Source organism: Microcebus murinus, chromosome 1, assembly GCF_040939455.1.
Source record: "Microcebus murinus isolate Inina chromosome 1, M.murinus_Inina_mat1.0, whole genome shotgun sequence".
Taxonomy (NCBI): domain Eukaryota; kingdom Metazoa; phylum Chordata; class Mammalia; order Primates; family Cheirogaleidae; genus Microcebus; species Microcebus murinus.
In genome coordinates, this window is record NC_134104.1 from 83,799,291 (window position 1) to 83,814,366 (window position 15,076).

The window sequence follows — 15,076 nt, forward strand, 5'->3', positions numbered from 1 at the left end:
CTGGAAATTCAGAGTATTTCCAGTGGACTGTGAAACATTTGCAACTCTCTCAAACTTCAAAAGTTTTGTTATTTTTTTGTTTACATTTCCTTTATTTGCAAAGTAATTACTATGGCACAATCACATAGAAATGATTAGAGCCCAAGAGAAGAACACTGTTGAGTTGCAGTCAGTTACCTTTGTTTGGGATTGCACTTTGTTTGGGATTGCATGGAACCAGCTAGGCTGTTTGAGGGAAATGAAATGAACATCTGTAGACCTCACCACAGTGGAAAAAATTTGTTATCGGAAAAAGGAGGCTTACAGAGAGTTTAGGTTTTTCTCCTTTGTCTTAGAATTTCAAGATCTGAAACTCCAACTACTGGACCAAGACTGCTCAGGTTCCTGGCCAGTAATTTTGTAAAGCCAGTGTGCTGTCCAATGTACTGAATCATGGGATTTAGGGTGGCCTGTATCATCAGGGTGATTGAAGTAACAGCACCTGTGGCAGGTACTTATTGGGGGTGAGGCAAAAGACTTTGAAGTTATTTTCTCTCTAGTTAGACCAACTGGACTTGAGAGACATATTGAGCCTTTTAAGTGAGCCTACCTTGTTTTTATAATTATGTTGCAAGCTCATTTGAGGCCTTTCATGCTCACATGTGTCCTTCTTGCCCACCCATGTTGCAAATTGATGGTGTTAGATCTACATTGCCTGACAGTGGACAATGCTTACACATTTTGCTGAATAACATACTTTGCCAATTTCCCTTATAACTATTAAACAACCAGAATAAGAAAATACTGGCATTAATTTATTTCATAAACATAATTCATATCTCATTCCAATGCACATCATCTAGCACCACCTAGAATGTAGATGATGCTAGTTATAAGAGGAGATATGGAAAAATGATCAAGGAGAAATGTTATACATTAGGCATATACATATGGGGCAACTAAAAAACTAGGAAGAAAAAATTTTAATAAATTAGAAATTGTATTTAAAGGACATCTAGTATTATATCTTAGTGTTTTAAAAGTGTATAATTAATTTGTGGAAGAAAATAAAAGCTGCTGTGACATTGTAGAAATAGTAAGAAATGTTTAAGTCATAAGTTGGCTAGCCTTGTTATCTTAGGGAAGCCATTTTATGTCTGAAACTCAGTTCCCCACTCTGCAAACTGATGAACATATAATATATATTTCACAACTTTGTTGACTGGTTATGCTATATGAGGTAATACAGGTAAAACTTTTATGTAAATTGTAAAGTAAGATAGCATATTTTTGTGGTTAAACCTCCTTTTCTTCTTGCCAGAGTCCATGGATTCTATTATTTATTTCCCTTTCTTTTTGTACGAATAAAAAAATGCTGCATTTCATATTTCTCTTGACCGACATTTCTTTGTGAGCTCTTTGCTGTTTTAGCTGGTACTTTCTGTTTTCTTTTGCACTTGCTCTTTGCTCCAGAATCAAGTGTTCAGGGTTTTGTTCCCTCCTCAATAGCTAGTGACAATTGTGTGAAAAGAACTGAGGAATAAAAGCCTTTGTTATACTGAGTTATTAACAAAGGCAACTTTTATTTTAGCAAGAGCAAAAAAGCATCATTACTATTGGTCACTGTTCGGAGTTTGGGAATATTTTAATTATAATGAATTTTTATTGTAGTAGTGTTCATTTTAATGAGATAACTTTCTAGTCTTATCTTTTCTGACATGCTTTCACATTTTGTCCACTCATGTTTTTTTTTCATTTCTAAGACTAAATAAAAAACATTTTGAGGAATATTTTTTGATTGCAGGGCACTGTGAGTGACTAAACAACGATGAGTAAAAAAATGTGGCCCTTCTCTGGAGGGTTATGATTTTTCTCCCTAACATAATTCTAAAGATATGAAAACTAGGAAATCTTAAGAAAGTAGGTTGGAAATAAAATTTTAGACACATGGGTGAGAGACTGAATTTTCAAGATAGTGATGACTCGTAAGGGCCCATAAATATATTGGGGAGTATTGAAAACAAACTACGTCATTCTGAGTGTTGAAAGAAATAACATCTGTAGGAGAAAGAGCCAATGCAGACCAGACTATATGTGGTAGCTAATAAAAAGAAAAATCGATGTGGCTGTATTCCAGGTATCTTGCTCAGTGCCAGGAATAAGAAAATGATATTACAATGAACACTTTAGGAGTTATGTTTCAAGGTAATAACATAATTTTTTAAATTTTATCTTCACATCCTTTATGGTATTAATCAGGAAAAAAGGTATGCAATAAAAAGATGTGAGTTGAAGGAAGCATAGATGTAGAAGCCACTGCTATAAGAAAGAAGTCTTGCATAGGCTCTTAAAATAACTGAATTTTGAGATAGAAGTTCTAAAGTTTTTAACTCTACCAAAAGGTCAAAGACAATTAAATCCATTCTCCTAATATTTACATTTGTAAAATTTTTACAGTTTATACAGTGGTTTTGCATAAGTTATTCCTTTAAATTAGTGAATATAGACAATGTTCAAAGCACCATGTTGTAAGGAAAACACTCTTTTCTACTCAGAATGTTTAAATCTTGAGGAGATCTGGGGTGTATAAGCAACTGATTACAATACTGCAGAGGCTCAAGGAAGGAACCAACAAAGGATATAAAAGTAATTTATAGTAGGGAACTGTAGGTTACATCTATTATTTTGTCTCTCCTACCTCCTTTTCTTTTGGAAATTGCCCCTTTCTCTCACCACATGATTCTGATAAGCCTATCAATCAAAGTGCAGTGTCTTCCCTGCCCCAGCAGATGTGGTCACATGAACCAAGGTTCTAGCCATTATGATTCATTCATTTGAAGTCCCTTTTGGGGTAATTATTTGGATGTTTGAAGAGAGAACCTCTCTGTCCTTCTGAGGGCAAATTTTATGTAAGTCTGAAGATGCTAGTGGCTATCTATTTCTACCACATGGAAAGAAACTTTTGTAAAATGTAGCCAATCCAAAAAAAATCGAGCCAAGAAATGAAGATGGAATATTTTGGGGCAGATGGATTTAGCTCTGCCAAAGCCACTCAACTTCTGACATTGTTACTTATATAAGCCAATATGTTTCATATTTTTGGGGTGTATTTGAATAATGTTTCTGTCATTTATACCCAGAAGAGTTCTGAATAATACAGAGACTCAATTCTTTTGAATCAAGGTGCTAGTTTTATCTATCTATCTATCTATCTATCTATCTATCTATCTATCTATCTATCTATCTTTCTATCAATCATCTATTTTCTTCAAGATTTCTCTGTACATTAAAGTGAGGATAAACGCATTTATTAGTTCAGTAGGTATTCCTTGAGTGTCTTCCAAGCACTGGAGAGGCACTGGTTCTCATGTACTTCTCTCTCTTTCCTTATAACATTCCTCTAAAAGCTGTGAAATATTGTGACTATTAAGCTGATTGAGTATTCCCATGATCATAGCATGAATGTCATCAGAAGGTTTTGTACTTTTTCAAAGTGGAATTTCTTCCTCTGACATTGTGAGTGTTCAAATTACCACTGGCATTTATAAGTGTATATTCTGGAGGGACCCACATTTTTCTGTGATTTCAAATAGATAAACAAGGAAGTGTCATGAAAGAAAAATAGCAGAAATATACTTCCAAGCTAGTGTAGTTACACTTACAGTGATGTAGTGAGTGACTGGTCCTATTTCCACATTTATTCAACAGCCTTTAACGTCTGAGACATTTATGAACTTGATTTGACCCAGATAAAGGGGAGAAGGGGATACTATTTTTCCTGTCTGCCTTTTGATTACCTATTTTCTCATCCCTCTGTGTCTAAGTATTTATATATTTTAAACCAAGCTTTCATATTCATGGCAGCATCATGTGGAAATTAGGCTTTCCATATGTTAATTTTGTAGATAAGTCTGCCTTGATTCAAAGAGATGATTAATTATATTAATAACTTAGTTTAATTTTCCACCTTAAATATTCTTGGAAATTCAGACATATTTTTGAGTTTCTTACATTTATGTTTTACTCTGTTCTGATTACCTTGTTTGAGGATTCTGGATCTCATTAATAATTATAATCAAAGTTTTATTAAATATTGCAATATTTTTAATAATCTAGCTCTTCTGCCTACCATGAGATTTATACTGTGAAGATCTGATTTATTAGAATCCTGATTTTCACCAGGATACTATCTGAGAAAAGCCAGGGGAGATGCTGAAGGTTTAAATTTGGAGACATAAATGCAATGATAAGAGTGTTTGGAAATGGAGTTATCAATGATAGTTATGTGTACCTGACCATGTCCGCTGGGGTAATTTAATGAAGTAGTTAAAACTTCTGTAAAGAACTGCACTTTTAGAAAAGGAAATTGATGTGACACAACAGTTTTTTGTATAAATCTTCTTGTCTAGAGGTATATATTAATTCTTTGGCAAAAGAATGTGTTTATGGCTACAGCCATGGCCTTCATCCATACTTTAATTGATTTTCCTTGGAAAGTTTTTACTTTTTCTCTCAGGTAATTCTACTGTGCATCATTTTCCACTCTAGACAGAGTAAACTCATTTCATAAATGGAGAATTCTGAAGTTTCGCATACTGAGAAGTAGATATTGAAGCAAGAACTATGATGAATTCTAACTGCCAGTGGCTGCTTGTGTGACTTTAGGTTCATTATGCCTTTCCATCATTTTTATCTTTTTTTTTTTTTTTTTTTTTTGAGACAGAGTCTCACTTTGTTGCCCGGGCTAGAGTGAGTGCCGTGGCGTCAGCCTAGCTCACAGCAACCTCAAACTCCTGGGCTCGAGTGATCCTTCTGCCTCAGCCTCCCGGGTAGCTGGGACTACAGGCATGCGCCACCATGCCCGGCTAATTTTTTTTATATATATATCAGTTGGCCAATTAATTTCTTTCTATTTTATAGTAGAGACGGGGTCTCGCTCAGGCTGGTTTTGAACTCCTGACCTTGAGCAATCCGCCCGCCTCGGCCTCCCAAGAGCTAGGATTACAGGCGTGAGCCACAGCGCCCGGCCATTTTTATCTTTTTAACAAAATAGTAAATATCTGTTTGAAATAGTTTAAAGAATACTATTTAAATGTCGTGTCACATCAGTTTGTTTTTCTTAAAATGTATTTCTTTACAGCTGTTCTAACTACTCCATCAAATTACCCCAGTGGACATGGTCAGGTACACACAGCTATCATTGATAACTCCATTTCCAAACACTTTATCACAGCATTTATATCTCCAAATTTAAACCTTCAGCATCTCCTCTGGCTTTTCATAGACAGTATCCTGGTGAAAATAAAGATTCTAATGAATTGCATCTTCATGGTGTATATCTCATGGTAGGCAGAAGAGCTAGATTTTTAAGGGCAGAAAGTAGGATATGGTCTCTTCCATTCCAGTTGTTCATCTCATTCTCTAGATGTAACTAGTATTAATCACTTGGACAAATCTTTTACTACACTGATACAGATGTATATATATTATGTTAATAAAAAGTTGATTTTACCACTTATTATATATTATATTTTGATTTTTATACTCCAAAATATTTCTTCTGAATGACTTTAATTTCATATACTTTAAATGTTTTTATTTAATTCAGAGTATTTTAGAATATAGGTGTATCATAAATTATTTTACTGAAAAACCATTGGGTTGTCTTCAAATTTTTAACATTATAAATAATGTTGCAATAAAGAAAATTATACATGATAACCTTGCACACTTGCAAAAGTATTTCTGAGAAGTGAATGGCTAAAAATTGCATTGGTAAGGCAATAATTTTTTCTCCTTAAAAGAGTTGATAGATTTGGCTGAATTATTCTCCAAAATATTTTTATCATTTTATGATTCACTGAGTTGGGCAAGTTTATTAAATTGAGCTTTAATTTTATTATGTAAAACATAGGGATAAATTTCCTTTTTTATCAAGGTGAACACGAGGATTAGAGGAGGTAACATGTGTAAAGCACCTAGCACTGTGCCTGACCAAAAGTAGGTGCTTGATAAATCTTCATTCCCATGTTTTTACTCTCCAGCTGCTCTAACACAAAGCAACAGCATGTAGTTGTTAGCTGGATCTGATTTTTCTCTTGAATTTTACTACTGGATTAAGCGCACAGTTCTCAGTACTCCGACATTCAGAACTCCATCAGTATTGGCTTTCTTGTCTCAGTCAGAGTTAGTTCTGTTCTGGTCACTATTGTCTTACATTGGTCATTGTCCTTTTATGACATATGGTACCCATCATAATTTTAATCTTAATGTTTTAAAAGTATTTTTCAGATGGCTTCTCAATCATCTTGTTGTGACTCTTCATTTCCAAGTTGTTTTGGTTTTGAGACATGGATTTTTATTTTGAATAATCCAACATCAAAGTGTCCTCATTGACTTGGTCTGGCAAAAGTCATAAAGGTGGCTCTAAGAGATTGCAAATCCTAAATTCTGATGTTCTTCATCACTATGCCAGCTATTCACTTTGTTGGAAGACTTTGGGAGTGCTCTAGTATTTCTTTTCCCAAGTACCTACATTTCCTTTGATACCACCCTTACTTTTTAGGATCATTTATAGCTTCCCCATACTTTATTTTTCATGGGGATCTTAATTCACAACTTTAGTTGATTCTCCTCTCAAAGCTGGGATGACTCTTGTCTGAGAAATGTGATGTGATGTAAGACCATTCAGTAGAGGAGAAATGTCTTTCGTTTCAAGTTTTGATGGATATATGATTGAATCCAAGTTTACAAGTTACCTTAGAGAACCATCCAGGCCTGGACCCTGGTAGTCTCCAAGTCTAGGTGTGCTTTCTATCCATCAGAATACTGCCCCCTAACCACCTTGTAAATACTCACCCTCCAAACATTGCAGAAACAACTCATTTAGGCTTTGGACAGCTCTGAATATCAAGTCCATTTCATTTCATTTAATAGACAATTTTGTAAAGCTTAGTGTGTGCAGACACTGTTTTGGGTGCTTTATAAATATTGACCAATTTAATCCTTAATAATTGCCCCTTTATTTTGGTTCTGCTTGTGGGCCGATACAGCATCTGTAATACCTTTCCTGTGTAACAGCTGTTAAATACTTTGAAGACAACCACCAGGTTCCCCAGGGTCTACTCTTTTTCAAATTAAAGAATCCCAGTTCACTCAATTGTTCCACATACTGCAACTTTGTGAGTTATTTCATATCCTGACCACTCTCCTTTGAATGTCCTTTGATTTGTTAATGACTCTTTCAAAGATTCTGGCCCACAGATGTGTTTTGCTTGGCACAGTGTAGTTTTCCATTTGTTTTGTTTTTAAATACAAAAGAAAAAGCAGAAGGAATTTAAATGTCTTTCTGCAGGGCACTGTACTCTCTAGCTCCAAGGTTCCATCAGTGCCTCTTGTTTTACTCCTGGCTTCACTCACCTTGGTCCCCAAAGGAGTCTAAGTTTGAGATCCCTGCCAAAGTATCGTGTCCAGAACTGAACCTAGATACAGTCTGGCCAGTCACAGCCCAGTCGTGGCAGTTCTTCATGCTATGATGCTGTATCAATACTACAAATTTAGATTTGTGTCTTATAGCACATTTCTTTATAATGCATTTTTAACCCATAAGTCAGTGGTTCCTCCACACAGCCTTTGAAGCTGGATTTAATCATTTTTATCTTCAAAATAAGGAGTCTACTTGTACCAAAGCATTATTGAAGAGTGTATAGTTTACTTATTTATTTTTAAGACAGAGTCTTGCTCTGTTGCTCTGGCTAGAGTGCTGTGGCATTGTCATAGCTCGCTGCAACCTCAAACTCCTGGGCTCCAGTGATCCTCCTGCCTCAGCCTCCCAGGTAGCTGGTACTACAGGCATATGCTACCATGCCCAGCTAATTTTTCTATTTTTAGTAGAGATGGGATCTTGCTCTTGCTCAGGCTGGTCTCGAACTCCTGAGCTCAAGTGATCCTCCTGCCTTGGCCTCCCAGAGTGCTAGGATTACAGGTGTGAGTCACCACGCCCAGCCCAGTGCATAGTTTATTGACAAATTTTAAAATGAAAGATAAAGAGAAGGTTTATAAAAATACAGCATTTTCCTCCAGGTCTCCTTTCTTAGCCTTATAGGTGTGCTGGGTCTTCTCTAGTCTCTCACCCACTTTCACCAGAAGCACTTATCTTTACTGGTTCCTGCTTCCCTTCTCAGAATCCTCTCTCTGGGGCTTCTCAATCTTTTCCCCTTACTTATGTAAAACAATTTAGTGCTGGTCCAGCTGTGCCAAGACTGGCTATCACTCTTATCATCTCCTTACCCAACAATAGACCCTCCACTTATCAGGATCTACTTTCCATAGATAGCAGCAAGTGATTGCAATAACCAAAATGTATTTTTTCCTATCACAATAAGGTCAGTTGTTTTAGAGCTAGGCAATGTATCTGACCTATTTCTCTTTTACAGATGAAGAAATCCAGATCCAGAGAGTTCACATTAATTAATGAGGATAACACAGCTAAGTAACAGAGAGGTAGGCATAGAACCAGCATTAGGGTTTCCCAGGCTTATATATATAACATTGCTGCTTGTACAATGTTACTAGAAACTATCACTTACACAGGGGCTACCACTAAGTGTAAGCGTGGTAAGACTTGGCAATAGTATTTTAGGTTTAATCTTACCAACTCCAAAGTGGATAACTGAATTTCAAGGAAGTTTAATTAAAATTGTGACTGTAGAATGGCCAACAAACATATGAAAAAATGCTCACCATCCCTAATCATCAGGGAAATGCAAATCAAAACTACAATGAGATATCACTTAACCCCAGTGAGAATGGCCTTTATCAAAAAGTCTCCAAATAACAAATGCTGGCGTGGTTGTGGAGAGAGAGGAACACTCCTACACTGCTGGTGGGACTGCAAACTAGTTCAACCTCTGTGGCAAGCAATATGGAGATACCTTAAAGCGATACAAGTGAATCTACCATTTGATCCAGCAATCCCATTGCTGGGCATCTACCCAAATGATCCAGTGACACTCTACAAAAAAGACACCTGCACTCGAATGTTTATAGCAGCACAATTCATAATTGCAAGGCTGTGGAAACAGCCCAAGTGCCCATCAATCCAAGAATGGATTAATAAAATGTGGTATATGTATACCATGGAGTACTATTCAGCTCTAAGAAACAACGGTGATATAGCACATCTTATATTTTCCTGGTTAGAGCTGGAACCCATACTACTAAGTGAAGTATCCCAAGAATGGAAAAACAAGCACCAGATATATTCTCCAGCAAACTGGTATTAACTGAGTAGCACCTAAGTGGACACACAGGTGCTACAGTAATAGGGTATTGGGGAGGTGGGAGGGGGGAGGGGGGCGGGTATATACATACATAATGAGTGAGATGTGCACCATCTGGGGGATGGTCATGATGGAGACTCAGACTTTTGGGGGGAGGGGGGGAAATGGGCATTTATTGAAACCTTAAAATCTGTACCCCCATAATATGCCAAAATAAAAAAAAATAAAAAAAATTAAAAAAAAAAGAATCAAAAAAAAAAATTGTGACTGTGATGGGAAAGTTCCAGAAAATGGCTTGAATTTCTTTAATTCATTGTGTAGATACTGCTGTGTTATGTATCATGTCTTGGCTGGCTTGGTGTTTTGTAATGAGGATAGTTTTGGTTTTACCTTTTGTTAGTCTCATTGGCAAACCTCCTCTCATCTTGCATGTAAGATATAGTTGCTACATCCCAGATTGTAGCTAAAAGGCTACTGTATTCTTTCCCTACTGAGTTTTGGTTTAAAGTACCTTTGGATCTCCTGATACAGAGCATTTTTCAAAGGTAAAAAATTACGAAATGAGCATTTCCAGCTATGCTAACATTGGAATCTAATGCAGCAATATTATAGAATGATGGGATTTTAGAGTTGGAAGGACCTTATAAATCATCTAATCTGATCCTCCCCTACTTTTAACCATGAGGAGATTTAAGACTGAAAAGGTCAGCCTTTTGCTGACAGTCACAGAGCCATTTAGTTTCAGAACCAAGAATAGAATTCGGCTGCCCTAACTCCAGTCTATTTGCACAACTCCATATAGATTTCATGTAAAAGCAAATAAACAAAAAAGTCTATTTCCCAGCATTATTTTGTTTTTGTTGTTAGCAAAGGGATCATGTGCTACTTACAGTAATCTCTTAAAATTTTATAATAATCCTTGCATTATCCTGTTAAACTGTTGCTGTAGCTCTGTGCTTAATAGATTGAAATCTATTATTCATAATGCCATAGTGTTCCTGTTCAAATAACATTGTCCTTATGACTAGAATTTTATGGATTCATACTTAATTTCATGGAAGAATGAGGTGATAAATCATTAGAGCAAGCAGTTTTCTTTTGTGAATTCAATTCAACAGGTATTTTTTCAAATACCTATTCTGTGCCTGGCATTATCCTTGGCACTTTTGTGGATTCAGAGGCAATATATGGTATGGCTTGTAGTCTGAGATAACTAATATTATGCGTCTGAGTGTCCAGAAACACCTAAAGAATAATACAGTGTTGCCTCTACAGAAATGGTATAGGGCCCCGACTTTGAGGTCAGGCAGTACTGAGTTTGCATCTTGGCTCTGTTATTCACTAGCTGTGTTATCTTGAGCAAGTGACTATAGTCAAGTCTCAATGTCCACATATGGGCAGAAAAATAGCACTTACTTCATTGGGTTATTTCAAAGATTCTGTTAAAACACAGGGCAGAAATCACTTAGCACATGGCTGATATGTAATGCACCAAAATGTTAGCTAATATTTAAAATCTTAATCATTTTACATCAGTGAAGTGTCTCTCTCCAAAGCACACAGGAAAGCAAAGCCAATCGCCTCAATACATTTAAGGGGAGAAAACTGTAGCTTTGGATCTGAAATATCTAGATTTTATTGATTGATTGACTACCAGTTGATTGATTTATATCTATTTGTGTGGCTCAGTGGAGCCCATTTGCCCACAACAGCAATCTCAAACTTTGAAAATGATTCCTAAGGCCAAAGTTGGGAATAGCAATCTCTTTGCTGTGGCTCTATCTTCAATTCAATTTTGAATCATTCGTTTTCATGAGAAGTATCCTCCAGATAGAAGTCTCCCTCCCTTTGATTGTCAGTGCTGCCTCTTTCCCTTGGGTTCTCAGACAAAGGCCCCCTGATTGGATGTCAATTACCTGGGGTCTCACCCTGCCTTATCTCTCACACACTCTGTTGTTGCTGATAAATTAGGCCCTCAGAAAAAACATTTGAACCAAATAGTACGAAGTATTTTGGAAAGACTTGAAGTATTCTGTTTGGTGATCTAAAATAATTAAATGAATTAACTAATTACTTGCCAAATCAATCCTTCCTTTTTTCTTCCTTTCTGTATATATATAGAAAGGATATATATATATATAATATACAGAATATATATATATATAAAATATATATATAGATATGTATTTTTCTCTTTTTTTAACAGGGAAAACTGAATGTGGAGAACAAAAATGGTCTTAATGCATCTGTATAATCTGAAAAATAAATTATGGCTAATTTAAAATGAAATGTTTCTTAAACAATTTTGCAGTCAGGCTATTAATAATCATTTTGCAAAGTGGGTGACATATACCAGAGCATATTGGAATATAAGGGATTCATGAAGCGCTGTCAGTTTGAATTTGTGTATATTTTCTCATCATACTGTGATCTAGTTTGCAGAGGGAAAAAAAAGTCCTATAAAATAAAAATGTTGTTAAACGTTTGTGTGAGACAATTTCTGTTTGTGCAAAATTAATTAGAGATCTCAAACACATATGTGGATAATTAATACCAGTGAAGACTAAAGACTTGTTGCCTAAAACAACCAATTAAGATACTTTTTCTAGAATCATCTAGATGTTTGTATCCATTCTCCAATTCAGTTTGTATGTCTAGACAGAGCTTCTTTTAGAAAATTGATCAACTAGAAGAAAATTCTGACAGTAAAATAATTGAGAATTTGAAAGGCTGAGAAAAATCACACAATACTAATATATTAGAGTTGAAACCTGAGACTTGTGAATTAACACCACACCATTTTTTAAAATATGAGAAAATATACACTAGAATCAAGAAAGTAACCCTCAATCCAACTGAGAGAAGAAAAAGCACTTCCCTGTGAAAGAAAGCATTCCCACAAGTTCTTATTTCCCTCCACTCGTGAACTTGCAGTCATACAGGTAGTTCCAAAGCCAGGAAACATTGCATTTTTTATACTTTTTTATCTTCTAGCCATTTTTTGAACCATCCAAACCAATACTGCTCTTTTTAATTGTAGCCTCTCTCTGCATATCAACAATTCCTTTATTAATTCAAGGGGATGAATACAAAGTAAATGTAGTTCTCTGAGAGAGTCCAGCTTACCCACAGTGCATGTCCCCCTCTCACACCACTCTCTGCTTTGTTGCTCTCTGTCTCTCAGTTCTTTCCAACATGCTCCCAGGGCTTGCGAGATAACCAAACAGTGCATTGCATAGTTGGGTAGGATTAAGAAAAGAAAGACAAGAGAGGGGTGTCCAGCAGCGTTTGTACCAAGATACAGTGCTCATTGGTCGGTGCCCTTCCTGGCTATGCCGGCTGTGGGAACAGAGCATTCAACCATGCAGGGTAAATAGCAACTAGCCTAGTGTAACCAACAAAGGCGGTGAAAAGCCCATGGAAGCAAGAGCTGAGTTTAGAATATTTATTCCAACACTCCTCTATTTTACAGATAAGAAATCTTAAGTTGAGACATAAATTTATTTATAATTAAAAGATAACTGGAATCAGGATTCATGAGATATTCTTTGTAGTTTGTTTTTAACTATTTTAGATATTTTAGTGGAAAGATAGCAAAAAGTAAAATACAGACAGAAATGGAAGAGTTCTAGTTTCCTAAGGGTGGTCTAGTTCATTTATCTTCCTTCACAGAAGGTTAAAGCCTCTGTCCTTATACTGCAGCCATGCACAGGAGGAAACCCACTGACCTTGTCACTACACACCTGCCCCTTCTTAATTACCTAGAATAAATCCTATTTCAGTTTGCGGGAGGGGGGGCTGGGAGGGTTGGGGGGGATGTCTATCTTGCTGCTTCTCTAGGCTTGCAAGTTGTCCCTTTTTTCTTTGGTTGGATTTCAAACAATGTACTGAGTGTGGCAACTGAATTATTACAGTCAGTTATCTGTGTATTCTATGGGTAATTTAAAATTGGCTTGGGTTAAAATGGGAAACTTCACACTAGTCATAAGAAACTCTTAAGAAGCACAGCAATTCAATCTGGTTCACATAATAATAGCAATAAAGAAGAAATTGAACATTTTTTTTCTCTCTTGCGAGGAGCTAAAAACAATTTACGGATTTTCTTATTAATCCTCACAGAACTATAGCCATTTTGCTAACAGGGAACTCAACCACAGAGGTCATGAGGCTGAGTGCGTACAGGAACTGCAGGCACTGGTGTGGGAATTGGAAGATTTTATTGCAAGTCTCTTGGTGTTGCTGGCTTGCTGTTTGATGATGGCCAAATTTTAGAATCTCTCTGAACCTCAGTTTACTCATCATCTCAATGGGAGGAGTCAGACCAGATAATCTCCAAGATCCCTTTATAGACAAGCTGTGATTTCACAGAGGTTTGAGCCCACTGCTTAGATTTTCTTACTCTCGATACTCCTGCTTAAAGTCCCCCTTAAGGCTCTGTAACTTTACTATTCTTCTAGCTCTTCCCTGATTATAAATCTCCTTTTTCTCTTTTTCCTAAGAGGAATAAGAAATACAGTGTTGCCTTTTCTGTGTTAGGGAGTGGCCAACCAATAACGGTAGAAAGAATGAAGCAGTAATTGGACAATTACCTTATTAATCCTAATAGTTGTTTGGGATGTTTTAAGTTTCTTTCATGACCCATTCTTACTCCTGCCCCTTTACTCTAAACATCTCACCTTCTACTTTTTCAGACTTAAAGCCATTCTTCATGAGTTTTTTCAATGTCCTTACTTCAAAATGTTTCTGTTCTTAATTCAACCTTTTCTTAGATTCCCTTCCAACACTACCATACTCTCATCTCAGAGGAAGAAGATAGCCTTCATCATCCAAAGGTAACCCTCTACAGTGGTCTTAATCCAATGACCAATTCTTCTCAAGCAGTGGTTCTCATACCTACGTGCATATTAGAATCACCTGGGAAAACTAGTAAATAATGGAGGGGGCTTCCCTATCCAAAACAATTTAATCAACATCTCTGCAGATCAAGAACAGGCATTTGTATTATAGTAATAGTCCTACGTGAGTCTTATGTTAAGAAGTAGGTGATAACCAGTACTCTGGGGTCTTGATTCATTAATTAATCTTTGTATATTCTTCAACTTTAATCCATTTTACTGACTCTTTCCCTCCAATCTGTAAATGTACCCAGACTTCTGTTGTCCTGATAACTTCCCTGGTCCCTCAAGCTATTATTCCCTGCATCATCTTCCCTCTCACTTCACTTCCTCAATGACCCTACTCCCAGTCAGCCCTAAAGTAGCTTCCTGCACAGTCTCCACGTGGCCAAGAAAGTCCTTTGCTCTTTGCTCCTCCCCAGGCTCTCTTCAGGGCCTGACATTCCTGGTCACCATCACATCTGTGAGATTCTTTCCCTTCTTGGCTTCTGTGATTCTGCATTCTCTTGGTTTCCTCCCCAAGTCCCTAATGTTTCTTTTAAAACTATATCTCTATGAGTCCCCAAAGAGTAGCTATTTCTTACTGTTCTATTTAGTTACTCTTAAATTCTTGATTTGTTCTCTACGTCAAAGTGATTGCCTAAGTTTAAATGAGCACATCCATGAAAATGGATCTGAAATCTGCATCTTTCACCTAAGTTGCAGATTATACCTCACCAAGAGAGAGCTTCATCTTGTTGTTCCTCTTCCTCCTCAAACTCAATATGGGCAAATGGAGCTCATCTTCTACTGAGTCCATCCCTTCTCCATGATTCCCCATTGAACTTCAGCCAACGCTGTGTTTCCAGTTTTCTGGGCTTCAAAGCTCTGGTTATTTTTCACTTTTCTTTCTCTTATTCATCCCCACTCAATATTCCATAC

General features: G+C 36.6%; 1 protein-coding gene across 2 annotated transcripts in view; it reads right to left on the bottom strand.

Annotated features, from left to right (window-relative positions):
- KCNMB2 (potassium calcium-activated channel subfamily M regulatory beta subunit 2) overlaps positions 1–15,076 on the bottom strand; it is a 238,931-nt gene that overhangs the window by 205,771 nt on the left and 18,084 nt on the right. Inside the window, exon 1 of one of the 2 annotated variants that reach the window (XM_012737030.3) lies at positions 12,387–13,080. The exons of the other annotated variant lie outside the window; for it this stretch is intronic. Within the exon in view, the coding sequence (XP_012592484.1) occupies positions 12,387–12,397 (11 nt within the window). The 5' untranslated portion in view covers positions 12,398–13,080. Of the gene's footprint in view, positions 1–12,386; positions 13,081–15,076 lie in introns of those variants that run through there. 2 annotated transcript variants of the gene reach the window in all.